This window comes from Carassius auratus, unplaced genomic scaffold, assembly GCF_003368295.1.
Source record: "Carassius auratus strain Wakin unplaced genomic scaffold, ASM336829v1 scaf_tig00214183_4049273_7079891, whole genome shotgun sequence".
Taxonomy (NCBI): Eukaryota; Metazoa; Chordata; class Actinopteri; order Cypriniformes; family Cyprinidae; genus Carassius; species Carassius auratus.
In genome coordinates this window covers 617,335-635,575 of record NW_020527547.1, presented here as the reverse complement: position 1 = coordinate 635,575, position 18,241 = coordinate 617,335, and the positions used below count along the sequence as shown (strand labels likewise).

At 37.6% G+C, this 18,241-nt stretch overlaps 1 protein-coding gene across 12 annotated transcripts in view; it reads right to left on the bottom strand.

The window, feature by feature from the left end:
• LOC113091348 (armadillo repeat protein deleted in velo-cardio-facial syndrome homolog) overlaps positions 1-18,241 on the bottom strand; it is a 203,047-nt gene that overhangs the window by 102,606 nt on the left and 82,200 nt on the right. For 10 of the 12 annotated variants that reach the window (XM_026256803.1, XM_026256811.1, XM_026256808.1 and 7 more), the window contains exons 3-4: positions 11,494-11,600; positions 10,221-10,448 (exon numbers count right to left, since the gene is read on the bottom strand). The exons of 1 other annotated variant lie outside the window; for it this stretch is intronic. In XM_026256803.1, coding sequence (XP_026112588.1) covers positions 10,221-10,433 — 213 coding nt within the window. In that variant the 5' untranslated portion in view covers positions 10,434-10,448; positions 11,494-11,600. The remainder of the gene's footprint in view (positions 1-10,220; positions 10,449-11,493; positions 11,601-18,241) is intronic. One more of the 12 variants, XM_026256804.1, reaches the window with a different exon arrangement.

The following is an 18,241-nucleotide window of genomic DNA, read 5'->3' as shown; positions in this document are numbered from 1 at the left end:
ATATATGTGCCAATCTTCCTGTTGCCAGCAGGTGGCGCTATCATTATAATGGAATATTGGCCTTCAGATGTGTTCAGGGCAGGACTTTTATCGAACATGTGAGGTTTGGGGAGGATTGGACATTTTATGCCTGAGTTACAACAACATCCTATTTCATGTCGAAACATCGAAATTTGTCAGGCCGCCATGGACACGCCCTTTAACGAAACCTCAAGATCTTCGCAATTTGAGATCGCAAAAGGCTTTAGATTACACTGACCAAGTTTGGTGTTGATCTGAATAGATTTCTAGGAGGAGTTTGTTAAAGTCCAACCCCTGAAAATGGCCAAAACAACACTAATTTTGCAGAGAAAATTCTAAATAACTGACTTCCTGTTGGGATTCGGATTTCGTACCAAGAGACTTTTTCGTAGATATTGGTGTGTTACATGTGTGTACCGATTTTTGTACATGTACGTGAAACATAGCTCGAGGCGCACTCCGTTTAAAGTGTATACGCACTCCGTTGAAAGTGTATAGGTGGCGCTATCGAGCCATTTTGCCACACTCTATGGAATATTGGCCTTCAGATCTGTTTAGGCCAGGACCCTTATCACACATGTGAAGTTTGGGCAAGAACGGACATTTTATGCCTGAGTTATAACATCTTTTATTCCCGTGGCGAGACATTGAAATTCATCACGGCGCCATGGACACGCCTTTTAACAAAAATTCAAGATCTTCACAACTAAACATCACACAGGTCTTTAGATTAGACTGACCACAAAAAAGACATTGATGTCATAACATTTCTAGGAGTAGTTTGTCGCAGTGTAAAATATTTAACTTCCTGTTGCCAATAGGTGGCGCTATGACTATAACTGAATATTGGCATGTAGATCTGTTCAGGTCAAGAGTCTTATCCAACATTTGAAGTTTGGGGCAGATTGGACATTGTATGTCTGAGTTACAGCAACTTCTTTTTTCATGGCGAAACATCGAAATTTGTCAGGCCGCCATGGACCCGCCCTTTAACGAAACCTCAAGTCCTTCGCAATTTATTATTGCAAAGGGCTTTAGATTACACTGACCAAGTTTGGTATTGATCTGAATAAATCTCTAGGAGGAGTTCGTTAAAGTACAACCCCTGAAAATGGCAAAAACAACAGCAATTTTGAAGGGAAAATTCAAAATAACCGACTTCCTGTTGGGATCCGGATTTCGTACCAAGAGACTTTTTTGTAGGTATTGGAGTGTTACATGTGTGTACCAATTTTTGTACATGTACGTGAAACATAGCTCGAGGCGCACTCCGTTGAAAGTGTATAGGTGGCGCTATAGAGCCATTCTGCCACACCCGGTGGAATATTGGCCTGAAGATCTGTTCAGGCCAGGACTCTTATCACACATGTGAAGTTTGGGGAAGATCGGACATCTTATGCCTGAGTTATAACATCTTTTATTCGCATGGCGAGACATCGAACTTCGTCGCGGCGCCATGAACAAGCCTTTTAACGAAAACTCAAGATCTTCACAACTGAACATCGCACAGGCCTTTAGATTAGACTGACCACAAAAAAGACATTGATGTCATAAAATTTCTAGGAGTAGTTCGTCGCAGCGTAAAATATGTCACTTCCTGTTGCCAATAGGTGGCGCTATGACTATAACTGAATATGGGCATGTCAATCTGTTCAGGTTCGGAGTCTCATCAAACATGTGAAGTTTGGGGCAGATTGTTCATTGTATGTGTGAGTTATAGCAACTTCATTTTTCATGGCGAATCATCGAAATTCGCCAGGCCGCCACGGACACGCCCTTCAACGAAAAGTCAGGATCTTCGCAATTTAACATCGCAAAGGCCTTTAGATTAGGCATACCAAATTTGGTGTTGATTTGAAGAACTCTCTAGGAGGAGTTCGTTAAAATACAACACATGGAAATGACCAAAATTACACAAAATATGCTCATAATATTAAAAATAACCGACTTCCTGTTGGGTTTAGAATTTCGCTCCAAGAGTCTTTTTTGTAGGTATTGGTGTGTTACATATGTGTGCCAATTTTCGTGCATTTACGTGAAACATAGCTGGAAGGCTGTTGATTTTCTTGGTATAGGTGGCGCTGTCGAGCCATTTTGCCACACCCTCTTCTGAATCCTATATCAGACGAAAATTTTCACCAGGTTTGACGAGTGTGCAAAGTTTCATGACTTTTTGAGCATGTTAAAGCCCTCAAAAATGCGATTCATTCGGGAGAAGAAGAAGAAGAAGAAGAATAATAATAATAAAAAACAAAGCAGATACAAGAGGGTCCTCGCACCTCGGTGCTCGGGCCCTAATAAACGGAGCAATTCCAATAGGGTCCTCACACCATCGGTGCTCGGGCCCTAATAATAATAATAATAATAATAATAATAATAAACGGAGCAATTCCAAGAGGGTCCTCACACCATCGGTGCTCGGGCCCTAATAATAATAATAATAATAATAATAATAATAATAAACGGAGCAATTCCAAGAGGGTCCTCACACCATCGGTGCTCGGGCCCTAAATATCAATATTTAGCTCTATATATTGGAAAATGTTGTTAAATGAACTCATTTCTGTAGAAACTTCCAAGTAATCTTCAGATATAGCTTCCATCATTACCCATCAACAAGTTTGTGTCCCATAAATTATTAAACTGTGGTGTTAATCCACTTTAAGACAACCACTATTAAAAGTCAGTATTGAAGACTCCGAACAACTTTTTCAAGTAACAGTGCATTTTACACACTTCAAGTGGCTTCAGTTTAGGCTCCCAATAAGAGGGTCAAGCACACAGGCCTGTTTGGTTATAAATGAACATGGGGTCACATTCCTGAAGTGACTCAGGAGTCACATAAAGCAAGAGATTCTTATTTTAAACAGGATCCACTGAGTGAACAGCAGTTGGTCCTTAAAAGGGGTCATGAACAGCCTTTTTATTATTTTGTACTTTTCTCTCAGGTCCACTTATGTTAAATAGATTTTTACATCAAAACACATCATAATTTAGAAGCAATAAACTATTTTCCGTTCTGTTTTTAGTGACCCCATAATAAAGTCAGTTACTCACATTTGTGTGTGACTGTCTGTCAGATCTAATACAGTCAGTACAGAATTGTCTCCAGAGGTGAAAAGAGTACAAAAATATTCTACTCAAGTAAAAGTACCATTATATTAATGAACTTTTACTCAAGTACAAGTAAAAGTACCAGTCTAAAAATTTACTCAAGTAAAAGTAAAAAGTAGCTCATTAAAAATTTACTCAGAGTAAAAATTACTTCATTACATTTTAACAGTGGGATGGAGGCAAACATTGGACAGGCCAAGGGTGTAAAACTCAGTTTGTGGAGAGCAACAGTCTTGCACAGTTTAGATATAACCCTAATTAAACACACCTGATCCAGCTGATCTAATCATTTAGGCTTATTTGAAAACTACATGATATGTGTGCTGGAGCAGGGTTAGAACTACAGCCCTCCAGGAACTGAGTTTGACACCCCTGGGATAGGCCTATTAATCTCAAACTAGTTGTTTTTAATTAAAGGAATCAGTTATTTAGAATAATAAGACATTTGGGCTATTTGGGAAATGCAGAAGCTTCACTGGAAGTGGCATTTAGATGTATTTAAACTGTTTAATGCAGGACATTAATGCATTTAACCTGCAGTTACAAATACATGAGTAATGTTATCACATTATAGACAACTTTCCGGATTGATTAGGACTGGGCGATGTACTCAATTTATACACAATACACTGTATACACACAATGATTTCGCTGGTAATAGAAAATTGTGAATATAACAGTTTGCTAATGGCTTTTTGATGATTATTTAAATATACACAAAATTAAATATATCGCCCAGCACTCAGATTACAAGAAAAGAAATGCTGGACAGAACCTTATTATACTTCGAAAGTGAGAAAAAGAGATTAAGCAACATTGTGAAAATAAAAAAGCAAGAAAACTCTGTTCTTCGTGTATTGTAGGGCTTTTAGAAGATTAATAATTTGATGGATTGTGGAATGGGGAGGAGAGCTGTCCGAGCAGCCCTCTGTAGAAAGTGAATAGCTGTGGCACCTGCAGCTGCTCTGAATACAAATAATGCAGCTATTCTGACTCCCCCAGTGAGAGCGCCTGTCCTTCAGTGTGCCAGCATTATGAAACATGTGAGCAGGTTCACCTTTCTAACGCCTGCAGACATATATAAAAATAATGGATTACTCACGGGATTACAATTTTTTATGAATTATGAAAGAAATATAGCCATATCACTAGAGGTGGATGCTGATATGACATATACTGTTTATAGGCTTTACAGGCAACTACCTCGAGCTTCATCCTTCACTTCTCATTGCTCATCCACAGCAGTTTTACTCTCCATTCTGTCTGCACTTCTTATTGAAAACAAAGTTGATCTAACAACAGTCAACTTCTTTCAAGCAGCTCCGTAATGAAAGTCAAACCATTTATGCAGCTTTCAAGTCACTTTGATGACCACAACCGAAAAATGCTTTGATGCATGCTAACGTCATTATTTTCTCTGAAATAGGCAGTTTTGTTGACACACACACACACACACACACACACAAAATTATTAATAATGATATTTGCAAAAAATATTTTGTCATGCATACACACAAACTTCACAGACTGCTCCATATTTTTAGTAGCATTTGTAATTTGCAAAGAAAAACTACTGGAATCTTAAGAGAAAAAAAAGTGTAAAAAAAAAAAAAAAAAAACTTGGCACTATACATGTGTGAGAGCAGAGAAAAAAAGTGCAATGAGAGGTGTGAGAGAGAATAAGCAGTGCAGGCAGTTTCACTGCTGCTTTAATTATAGTTTTACAAGAGTTTTGACTTTTCCTAATAGTAAGATTGTTTAATGTTTGTAGGAGGAGGGTGAGAAAGTAATTATGTAGGATTGACACAGAGTGAATGAACTAGGTTTTTGCAGTCCAAATTCAAAATATTGGGGAAGGTTTTTTTCACCCAGCCCCTCCTCCTCCAACTTGACACATACACAGGATGCCAGATTGACAACACCAACAGGAACGAGTGCACTTGACGATGAATGAAATGAAATGCACTGTGTTTTCCACCAACTGGCAACCCGAGGTGACAAAATACAATTGGGTAAACTGGCAGTGGGCGAGCTTCACAATCCAAAACAAAGACTGACATTCTGTCCCGGAACACACATTTTCAAAGGAGAATAATTAACTGTAGCATTGTTTTTCAGAAAAACAAGTGTTAACTTAGCATGACTTATATGCAGATGCGAGCGCAAAGCCCCATTCACACTACAAGAGACAAAGTGACAAGATCCCATTCATTTCAATGGAGAGCTGCCGATTTCCAGCGACAAGAGCAACAGCAGCCATTGGCGATGGATGGGGCGTGTCTTCAACTTTATGTAAATGAGGTGCGACTTTTTGGAGCAACAGCCAATAGGAAAGATGATGATAGAGCTCATGTGATAGTTCTTCTCTCAGCCGAAGAGAAGCATACACAATGGAAAAAGGTAGGCTCGGTTTCTTATTGATTTTTGTTTGAATAAATTATAATATAATATAACTTCATATTTATAATTAGTCTCCAAAATGTTTGAATTTAGTGGCAAGACCTGATTCGCTGATAGGCAACCAGTAGTGAGAATGCCCACTAGCAACTCGTGGCCAGCCCAAGTCACTGCTAGTGTGAACGCAGCTGAAGTGTGCTGTCAAAACAGAACGGCTGTGAGATGTGCTGTGTTCAATTTGAAGGAGCAGTGTGTGGACCAGACAGACAGACATCAAAGTACAGAGAGTAATTTGATGTCATACAGTGATCAGTATGCGCATTGCTGCTTCAAGTTGAACAGAGAAAGGGACTTTGGTCGAACACAACTCCTGTCTATGAACTTGCAATCTCTCTCTCTCTCTCTCTCTCTCTCTCTCTGCCCAGACCGCGAAAAAAAAAAACCTCTTTGGATCTAGACGATTTGCATAAATGACATATTTTGATTCAAAACAACGAATTTAGCAGAAAAGCAACTATTCTGCAGGTATGTACAATGTTAAAAAATGCATTGCACTTTAATGTAGATCAATTTAATGCCTCCTTGCTGTGTGATTTTTTCTTACAAAATAAGGCCATATATAAAGACATACTAGGATGAACTGACTATATAATTTGGATTACATTTAAAATAATTTCTAATAGTAATAATAATATATCCATATGTTAATATATCCATATAAGTATAATTTAGCATAAAACATTTTATAAAAATGTAGCCTGGACTTTTCACTTCTCTATTCTCAATGTTTACGGAACAAACTGAAATAGTCAGCTGAGCTTCCCTCTCTCTTGGCCGGTGGACCTGTATGGTAAAACTAAGGAACCTGAGCAGTGGCGTATCATACCATCTCTGTGGGTCTTACCACAGACAGCAGTGATCAAAGCACCAACATTTCTTCCAAAGCTCTCCACAGGCCTTTCAGACTCAAAACATTTAGACAGAGCTAGCAAAGTTCAGCCACAGGAACCAAGCTTCAGTCCTCCAGGCACGTTTCCTGAATTTTAAATGATGTTCTAGATTCCAGGAAGTAGTAGCTGTATTGATCTTCATACTGCCTCAGGTCATGACCTCTGAACATGACATACACGTGGGACAGTTGAGGTTACTTTAAAGAAAAGCTGTCTATGTTGTCAGAGTTGATGTGAAAGGTCTGCCACTGATGGAGTCCTATTGTGTGTCTCTGTCACTCTGTGACCTTTTGGGCCTTGTGAAGAATACTAAAGGCTTAAAAACAAAATAAATCAATGTCTCCAGTCAGTGAATGAGCTGAGTCCTTTCGTTCTTTGGGAATCAAATCTATTAACACTTGATCCACCTCCCATTACAATATTAATATGTTCAAGACAAGATGAATGAGGTGCACCTGCTGTACCACAACAACTACAACTGTGCCAATTAACATTCCAAGAAACCATTTTCAAATGTTAAAATATAAAGGCAAAAAGAAAAGTCACCGATACAATGAAAGCATGAGAGGACTGCTGAAAGAAAATATTTGAAGATATCAACCTTAAAAGGAATCTGTATACTCACTCATTTTAAAAACTTCTTTAAATTAAACACATACATTTGTATTAATTCAAATTAAGCAGCATAACCTTTGTTGCTAAATGTGTAATGCATTGAGGGATGGTAAACTACACACACACACACACACACACACACACACACATACATACATACATATATATATATATATATATTAGGGGTGTAACGATACGCGTATTCGTATTGAACCGTTCGGTACGAGGCTTTCGGTTCGGTACGCGGTACGCATTATGTACCGAACGGTTCGTTGGACTAATTAATTATATTTGGAAAATAAAGAAAAAATTGTGAAATATAATGATATGCGTTCAACAAGGTAGCCCAATAACCCAAACGACGTAACAGGCAACGCCCCTGACACTCCCGAAGAAGAAGAAAAAAACACCAGCTTATATGTTTATGTTAGGCTACTCAGCAGGCGCTCGCTCACTCAGTACGCGCTGAAGGCTCGTTGCAAAATGGCCAATGCGTTTAACAGACAACAAATAGAAGATCCTCCAATAACCAACAGGTCTGGTGTTTGGGTGCACTTTACCAATCGATCGGGGCATCCAAACAAGCACGGTAATCAAAATGGACTAGTACTGTACTGTGTCGGAATTTCCTGAGCAGTACGATTCAATTAACAGGCCTGCACGTTATAGAAGAACTGTTATAAATAGAATGTATGCACGGGCAGTTTTGAAAACTCCACCTACTTTGCTCTTGGCATAGTGCAGCGCAAATCGCGTTGTATCTGAAGGGCAACGCTGAGCCCAGGATCCAGCGCCGCGCGTATCGCGTCCTGTGTGAAAGACCCTTTAGTCATTTTGCAACGAGCCTTCAGCGTGTGCTGAGTGAGCGAGCGCCTATAGTGGAAAACGCATGTTTTAAGAACATTCTTAATGTAATTTAGCCCCGTTACTATATTCCTTCACGAGCCCATTTCAGCCAGACCGTAATTCCTGCTTTGTTCCAAAAAACATAAGCCCTATAGAGAACCAATTGAGTAAAAACACACTCAATATAAAGAGTTATAGAGTTCCATATGAAAAGTTACATCTTTGTATTTGTTCATAACTACTACAACAATATAACATTTTCAATTTTTTTTAATAAGGAGCTGTTTTTGTTTTATACAGTATGCTGCTAAGAAAACACCATAGAAGATGGGTAAAGAATAGATCATAGTTCAATGTAAAAAAAAACAAAAAACATACTTTGTTGCCAATTTGTTCTTTTTGCTGTATCTAAAACGTACCGAACCGTACCGAACCGAATCGTGACATCAGTGAATCGTACCGAACCGAACCGTGAATTTTGTGAACCGTTACACCCCTAATATATATATATATATATATATATATATATATATATATATATATATATATATATATTATTAGTAATTGGCATTGCTAAGAACTTCATTTGGACAACTTTAATGGCGATTTTCTCAATATTAGTTTTTTTTTGTATCTTGGCCAAATATTGTTCTATCATAACAAACCATGCATCAATGGAAATCTTATTTATTCAGATGCTGTATAAATCTAAATTTAAAAAATTGACCCTTATGACTGGTTTTGTGGTCCAGGGTCATATATATATGTAACACAAATAAACACGAATTATTATAACACGGTCATCAGGACCCAGAATATACTTGTCCACAGAAGCTAATATTATCAGCAACATCACCACATCACCTCCGGTAATAACATCAGCTTCATAAATCCACCAGCTTTTGATCCTAATCACTGTGTGGTTTAATAATTCTCATTGAGAAAGGAAGTGAAACAGGATATAAAGACAGACATCTAGACAGAAAAGATAGCAGTCAGTTCCAGAAAATTATTCTGTGACAGTACCTGACAAGTATAAAAGGGCAAGCTAATTTTCAAGCTGTCATGTTAAGCAGAGAGGAGCAAAACACACAAGCTTTATGGGCAGGTGAGGGCAGCACACAGGCTAAACACATAATGGAAGAGACAGATAATCAGTGTCTAAGCAGTGGCAAGGGACCTGTTTTTTTTCTGTGACAATTAAACTTTTCTTTAACTGGTTTTACAAAACAACAAATTTCAACAGTAATGTAGAGGAAACAGCTAGTCAAAATATTTCACCCTTTGACGATGAAGGAACTTTATATATGAACTTCCAGAGTCAGTCAGAAATAAATGTTATGGTGTTGCCATCAAACAGACATGTAGAGTATGACTTAACTAGCCTGAAATGATCCACTTAACATGGAGAGGATTTCATCAGCTTTATTTCCCACCAGCAACCCAATTCAAAGTGTCTGTTGTTGATCTGGATGCAATCTAGTGGTGATTTCGCAATGTCAGCACGGCGTTACTAACAGACTTTTACGATATGGATTCGACAGCACTGCCACAAACAGTGAGTAACAGTGTTCATTAAAACATTTAAAAAAAAGAAAATAATACACCTAATGGGACCTTTAAACAACCTTCAAACCAGAGGTGCAGCTACAGGTGGACAACTTTCCAAAAAAAAAAAAAAAATACTACAGTAATTAAAGTTTTTAGCCTTTTACATTTTTTCTATAAATTCTAGACTGTAATCCAATTTTCAATCAATTTTTTTTTTTTTTTATTAAATTAAACCTGGCATTCTAGTTTATTTCTAGACCAACAATTTTGTAACTCCCTACTACTTTGACTCGAGGAAACAATTTTGTACTGTGATTGTAAAATTGCTATGGTATTCATTATATTTTCTCTCACACTGACTTTAGTTATCCACCCCAGGATGGTATCATTTTAACATCACTGCCTCAGACACACATTTGCCTCAGCACTATAATGGACCCAAAGCAAACAGTATGGCCTATGAGATAATATGAGAAGCACGTGGTGGAGAGAGATGGGAAGAAGGGTGTAAAGACGACCCATCCTGGGCATAGATGATGAGTCACTGCAGGACAACAACCAGAGCAATAACTCAGCACAGCCAAACTAAACTCAAGCTAAATGAGATACAGACGGACTGATTTTGTGAAACGATGGAAATGAAGCAGCATCAGCATGAGGGGAGTTATGGGGCTGCTTTGTTCATTCACAGATTGATGCATGACTTGCCAAGCTGGAATGGTTTACCTGCATGACCATCTGTTGCCAGTCCAGCGGTTGGTTGCTCCCGCCTATGGTTCCACCCACCAGTCGATCAGAGGGCAGACTGCCACGTTCCAGCTGCAAGGAAACATTGCGGCGTTCCTCTTCAAGTGCCCTGGTCAGACGCTCGAAGCGTGCCTCCTGCTCTTTGACTGATGCCAGGATACTGGCGGCTGAAGGCACGTCATATTCTTCCATAGCAGCGCCCAAATGCTGATTACAGGGCAGGGTAAATGGGGGGGAGAGAAGGACCCAGGACAAAAGAAACAACCATTTAAAGACATAGTTCAGCCAAAATGTGAATTCTCTTAACATTACATACTCTATTTACTTTTTTTTCTTCTGTGGAACATAAAAAGAAGTTATTTATAGCAGAATGTCCCTTTTTCATTAAAAGTGCATGGTGAACGCAACTATCCTTCAAGGAATTTAACAACTTCAGGGACAGTTATAGAGTCAAGTGATATTCAGGGCTTAATGCAAATGGAACCACCTTTTAATTAAATACTGGAATATTCTAGATTATAAAATCAATCAAATTGGCATTGTTTTATTCTTAAATATTACTGGATAAAACTAAAATCTCAGTTTCAGACGAGGTAAAAGGTTAATTATAAAACACAGTCCTAATATAACATAAAATAAAGGGACAAAAACTATTTTTGTCCCTTTAGGCTTTCCATAGTTTGGTGACCAAAGAAGACTTGAAAAGAAGTATGTTCCACAACATTTATGCTGACAGCCTCTGGTCCCCATCCACTTTCACTGGATGGAAGACAGCTGCTTGGATTCTTTTTGTGTTCCCCATAAGAAATAACATCATACATTTTTGGAATGACATAAGGGTGAGTACATAAGGACAAAATATACATCTGGCTTTACTATACCTTTAATACTATGTAACCCTAAAACCTAATACTATAACAGTGTCACATTGTACTGTTCTATGAGCAGCAATTCCTTTATAGGAAGCTTGATACTCTACTTACTGCAAATAAAATGGCCAGAACTCACATGCTTATGCCACAAAACACACTCACAATACTTCCAGACTAAATTCACCACACGTCGACACAATACAGACACGCTGGACTATAAATCACCATGATAACTTCATTAATGCTATGCACAAAAGCTCAGACTTCTCTCCCATTGTCAAAAGTGTCAAAATTAAAATAATGGAAGCTTCACATAGAGCATATAGTAGTAAAACCTAGGGTTGAGGCTTGGTTCATACACAGTTCACCTGCATACACACCTATCAGTTAGCGGAGAGAGAGGCAGTTAGAGGACAGACATCCCCCTATAGGGACAGACGAGAAGAGATGTGCCCAGGGGGAGGCAAAGAGAGAGAGCGAGAGCTGGCTGCAGAGGGGAAGAAAGACAGAAGAATCACAGGTTAGATAACACCCTGACACTATAAACATAATAGACAGAATTCTGCTCCATTTCCTGGGGACTTAAAGAGGATGAAGATAAAGAAATGAATCAGAAGATGCTAGAAAATGATAAATGACTACTGAAATCTCATTTGCTGACTTTGAGAAAAGTAGATTGGATTGGGCTGTCAGGGGACAGGTGTACAGAGACAAAGGGGGCCAGACTTAGTATGAGATTGAAAAGGGGCCTGCTGGTGCAAATTAATATTTACTAAGAGCGTTATACAGTTGTTGTTTTCGTTCTCCATTAAACCAGAACCACAAATGGACACACACACACACAGTAACACAAACGTGCTATTCTCAAAAGAACAGTCGGTGTGAAGGTCCTATTCCCTTTGAAGCACAGTCAGTACACACGCAGGCTTTGAAGTTTGTTTCTGGCTGATCATTTATTTATCTTAAGCAGCATTCTGACACCGCTCTAACGGCAAGGCATTGTACTGTAGTCTTGTTCTGGGTATAAAGAGCGACTGCACCAGGTCTAAGCATAGGGAGCTGATCTGATTTTGCTGTTGCTTCTGCCTCTGGAAAATAATGCAACATTACATTCATCATGCTAATTAAGACACATCTACAAAAATGTCATAACTGATCATGAAAAATGTAAGTCAACAAAAATGTGGCGACAATGTGAAAATGTATTAACTTCTAATATCTGAGATTTAAACGGTTAGATGTGAATAATAGATAACTTTTAGCCTTTTATGAGAAATTAAGTGTTCTACCAGCAGCATCTTATCTATCCATTAATCAAAGTTTTGACTTTGCATTTCTAGATAAAATGCAGTTTTACACAATTAAATGAATTTAGTTTAATTCCGTTTCCATTCTGCATACTGCAGTTCTGCATCATGTAACCTCAATTCACTTACAGAAACTGTACTGTGGCTATTAGGTGGTTTCATACTAGCCAAATGTGTCAGTTTTTTCATTGTCCAGCCAATGAAATTGGTCAATAGCACACTCCCCCTAAGAATTAAGGAAAATGGTCCCTGTCTCTCTAAGTATCAGCAGGAGAATGACAGGCATGTCAGACATGCCCACTGCACTTATGACCACAGACTTAAAATAGTCTTAAGTAGTGGAGCATTCCAGGCCTGGCTTGGAGCTGGTTGTGCTAATAGTTTGGAAAAAAGTTAATTGTCAGTTAACTGTTCCGGCAAGAACATTCCATCTGTATGCTGCATTAACCTTACAAAGGGCTTTACTGCACTGATGGCAATATGGTTATCTGAACTAATGATTGTACAACAGATTAACAATGATGAATGAGCCATTATGCCAACAAGGCATATTCATTTAAAGGGATAGTTCACCTATTAACATTCTATCATTTAGGCCAGGCATACACTGTTCAGACACTTGGGAGGTCGTGAGCCATTGCACACGTTACAAGCCAGTTAACCTGATAATCTTGTCGAAGCAGTTGGTACACAGCACGACTATACTGCCATGCGAGCTGGCAGCAATCACATGAGTGTTCGTGCTAAACACAGAGATATGGAGCTTTTCTCTTTACAATATGTTTTTGCAGTGGTGAGCAATGCCAAATCATTGACATATCTATTAATTTAACAATGACCAATCAGAGGCTTTTATGTTAGAATTCACTCACCGCTCGCAAAGCTGGAATTTTGTCCAGTGCTGAATTATGCACACTTGTGAATCATTTTATTATTTCAAAGTGTAGACGCAATGTTAAAACAGAGATTCATTGTGCAGTGAGCTTCACTTATTATAACGGAACTTTGTGAGATCACGAACTAAGATGAGCCAGTGATTGTAAAAGGAGCGCTCTTAGCGCCACTGCACAAAACACATGCTATGTGAAATAAAATAGATGTGCATTAATGCTAAAGCACCCTCACTCATTTCAGAAGCACCTTCAGTGGAACACGTTCAGCAGAGAACAGCACAGTCATTCTTTCAACAAAAACTAAATCCTGCAAAAGGGCTTTATAAAAATGGTCACCAATATGACATTACTTACCCTTGTTTTACCAGGGAGATAGTCCCTTTAAATACACCTGTACATGATTTAAGTAACTCTTGGTAATAGAGTGCACTAATTGACAAATTTGTAGTAGGATATGCAAACAAAATAGATAAAACAAAAAGTACACAATACATAGGATTTTGTAGCATTTACTAATGGCCAGAATTGGCTTTAATTCCTGGAGACAAATATACACCATCACATGAACTGTGCTCATGCCAGTTTATCCTCAGGGATAAATACATTGCAGCATAAACCCTGGTGCTAAAAATAGCTGTGTAATAAATTTACTAACTCAGTTGGAGCTTTCTGCGTGCAGAAAGATGCAGCAGCCACGGCACATTTAAAAGCCTTGACTGGAAAAAACCTCCACAACAAATTCATCAGGGGTTAGGGAACACCTACAGTATGTAGCCAAGCAGGAATCATTAACTTCTGTTGAGGTGAGAAAACATTGAGACAATTGTGTTTACAGTGCAAAGAGTTATTAGATCTCAACCCAAGAAACCTGGAACAATACAAGCTTAAAGGGTCATGAAACCCCAGATTACTTTTTCTGAGATCTTAGCAGAGGTGTTTGTGTTGCACATCATAGAAGACAAATGTTAGCATACGATAATTTTAACTACTGGAGAAAACTGGTTAATTTTAAGCTTTTTTTGCGCTTTTCTCGCACTATTTTCATCTTCCGGGTTTAAAACCTACATTGTGTTGATGTCACAATTTGTGACGTGGTAATGGACTACAGTATAGATGACGCATCGGTGTCTATTAAATTATTAATGAGACTGCGTGTTCTGATCAACATGTAGCTTCAACACTAACCGTGGTTACCGAAACCACGCCTTCTTTTTTTGGGTGAACAAAGGTGGGCAGCATTACTCCAATATTTCCACATAGTGATGTAGAAGTGGGGGCGTGTATGAATGAGCCGTTTAAGGGGGGCGTGGCAGTCCTAACTTTGATAAAGAATATCTCTTTGGATTTGAGACTTTAGTCTTTGCAACTTTAAAGAAACTCTTTATGCACCAAGAGCTTGTTACACTCCAAAGAGAAAGGAAAAATTGAAAACCCATCATATAACCCCTTTAACTTGGTGAGTGTAACAGTTTTTACAGCTCTGTGATACAACCCGTCAAGGCTTATAAACACCACAGAATAAGCCTTAAAAGTTGTCAGAGGTGAAACAGCATGTTCATACAATATATACGTTTTTGATGCAGAGTGCAAATGGCCGTGAATTTATTTATGTTTTTAACTCGATGGGAGTGAAATGAAAATGTTTGAATGCGAAGCTGTCTATCTCCCCTCTTCCCCCTTCTCTGCTCTGCTGCCCACCACGGCTTCTTTTTTAGCATTTTTTAAAACTGTGGTGAGAACTAACAAGATGGTTATATAAGGCAGCATACAAAACTCAACTACTATGTTGGAGTTGGCCTGACAATTTCTGAGCAAACATCATAAGCCCAAACACTTAGAAGCTGCATAGTTTATCATGTTTTCATTGATGTCTGTAGCAAAAATTATAAGGGATGAGTTATGTTGCCTTAGCAAAGCAATATTTATGCAGGATTGCAGCAGACGGATGACGAGGGGCCAATTAGACAGAAAACTGGTGGGAAAAGACCCCCCCCCCCAAATCAGAGAATGGTTTCATTTTATTAACCCCAGCCAATCCCCTCTTCAAAAAGATAAACACTATCATTTCTCCTCTGGGGGCTAGAGGTCCAACATAAATAAATCACCATTCCAGCTCCACCTGAGCCCCATCTGTGTGTGCAGGGTCTGTAGAGTAAAGACAACTGGCCATTTTGTCCTGTTGAGAGATCAGTTTTGTGGGTTCAGTAAAGAAGTCCAAAGAAAAGGCCCTCAAGAGCACCTGATCCCATTTTTACATTCATCTGCACCTCTCCACCTGAGTTCAGATAGCAAATTAGGGATGGATTAAGTTCAATCACAAAGGACGTTAACAATCTCAGACGTTGAGCCGTGCTGCATTATGTGTCAAGGCACTTATGATGAATGATGGGCTTGTGCTTTTCAGTAATCTCATATATTTTGTTCCATGCAAAAAGAATGTCAAAAGGTGAACCCTGAGAGAAAATGGAAAATCACTTGAATCAAAAGACTGAGTTAGAGACGTTCTATAGATTTAACTGTGCAGTATTTGTGCAGGAGATTTACTTCCTTTACTTTACGATACATGAAACATTCATTCCTCTTTGAACACTGATCAAAATCGTTTTAATGATATCGGGAGACTTCTGTCACTTTTCTTTTTTTAAGTCTATTCAAAACTTTGAAGCTTCTAGAACTTCATTAAAAAATCCCTATGAATCGAGTGGTTTAAACCAAATCTTCTGAAGAGACATAATCGGTTTGACGATGAACACATTAATATAGGCTTTTATTTACATATAAATGTTGATCATAAAATCAAATATGGTATATGGAAGCTCAAACGTGTTTGTTTGATGCAAATTTTGATCAAGTCTCTTCAGAATAATTGGATCAATATACATTTCTTTTACAATCTCTTTATGAACAGGAGGTATTAAAAAAAGCTGTATTAGTGTTTCAAAGATGAATAAACATCTTGCAGGTTTGGAACAAGTTTTTTGTAGAAATTTGATTAATTTATGATAACTTTGACAAATTCCACAGATTTCTGCGAAGCAGAAAACGTGGACGGAATCTCAAAATCCAGTCATGAAAATAGAACTTACTTTTTAATACGGACAGTCACGGAATTTGTCAAAGTTAGCATAATCTAAACAAATCTCCATATGGACCAGTATCTGTAAATGTTAAGTCGCAAAAGTTGGTTGAAATATGAATCCCGTATGTTCTGCTCCTCTCTGTGTGAATGAATGAATGGCAGAGACGTGCGGGTTTGTTTACTACATAGACTGAAACACATGACGCTTGCAATAATTCAGCATCTGCCGTCTCAATGAGGAAATAAATACATAAACAACATCACCAGAACTGTTCTGAGTCACTTCATAAGCATTTTACCATTTCATTTTAGTATAACCAGTGTCAATTTAAAGGTATTCACTGTAACTCATCAAAATAAGTTCATTTTCACATAAAGGCATTGTGCTAGAAATATTACTATTATTTAGTAGAATGTATGTGATACTTTTACTACTGTTGAAAAAATTAATACAACTTTTTAAAGAAATAAATCGCACAATATTTCCTCCATGTTTTAATTTTAATAGCAAATCCCCTTTATTTACCAAAAAATAAAATGTTTAAATTTCATTAAAAGACATTAAATTTGGGTGAAACTTGTTTACTGTTTTTCATAATTATATTACTTGTAGAAAAACTTTAAACACAATTGTAAATAAGTATAAATAATAATATAATTGTTTTTGTTTTGCTCTGGTACCGAAATTGGTACAGAGAACCGTGGATTTTCACTGGTATTGGTACCAAATACTGACATTTTGGTTTGTTTTCTAATACATATTTTCGTGTTTTGCTCTGGTACCGAAATTGGTACCGAGAACCATGGATTTTCACTGGTATTGGTACCAAATACTGACATTTTGGTTTGTTTTCTAGGAAGAGGAAAGAACGTGGAAATAAAGCCATTGTTTACCTCTAATTTTTTGCCTCGTCTTTGTTCTTTAAAGTAACTCTGGATGTGAGGAGCCTCTCGAAATGAACCAGCAGCAAGAGAGTTAGGAGAATATCCTCAGCTGCACTCAGGTTTCAAGTCCTTAAATAACCCAGTGCATTATGGGTACAGTGAAACAAATCAAAGGCATGCCATGCTGTGATGCCTCTCAAAGAGGATGAATCATCACTGTATTTATTTACATAGACAGTATTCACATTTCACACAGAATTATACATCATCTTCACCACCTGATTATACTGAGTGAATGGAAAAGCAAGAAAAAGTACTGTAGAGAAAAGAGATACATCATGCTATGTTTGCAGTGAACCAGAAGGTCTGTCCTAATTATTACAAAAATCAGAATTGATATTAGTCACAATTATTAATTTCAATTAATAAAATTAACATTCAAATACTTATTTGGCATGCCATATTCATTATGTAAGCTACAAACCTAAAACAAGAACTATATATATAATAAAAAAATAAATACAATTATAATAATTGTACACTGCAAAAAAAATCTAATAAAATTGAAATCCTATTCTGAATAAGTATGTTCGTCTAATTGGCAAGTTAAACCTTCTTGGAATCACTGAAACAATATAAACTTACTTGAGAAGCAACAGTGCATTAAAAAAATTCATTTGACGAGTATTTTGACTAACTGCACTGGCAGATTTAGGAATAAATAAGGTTAAAAAGCTTTTTTTTTTAAAGTGAAAAACATTATGTGCAGTAATACAAAATACACTTCTATTTGGATACAATCTATAAAAGAAAATCTTGATAACTTTAGCAGCTGCATGTCTATAACCTTGTTTTAAGGGTTTTTACTGTAGATTTTTATTTAAAATTAAAGAATACAAAAATCAAAAGTAGTGTTGTAGTTTTGATACTACTTTCATTGCAAGTATATTTAGTGTATACTGTG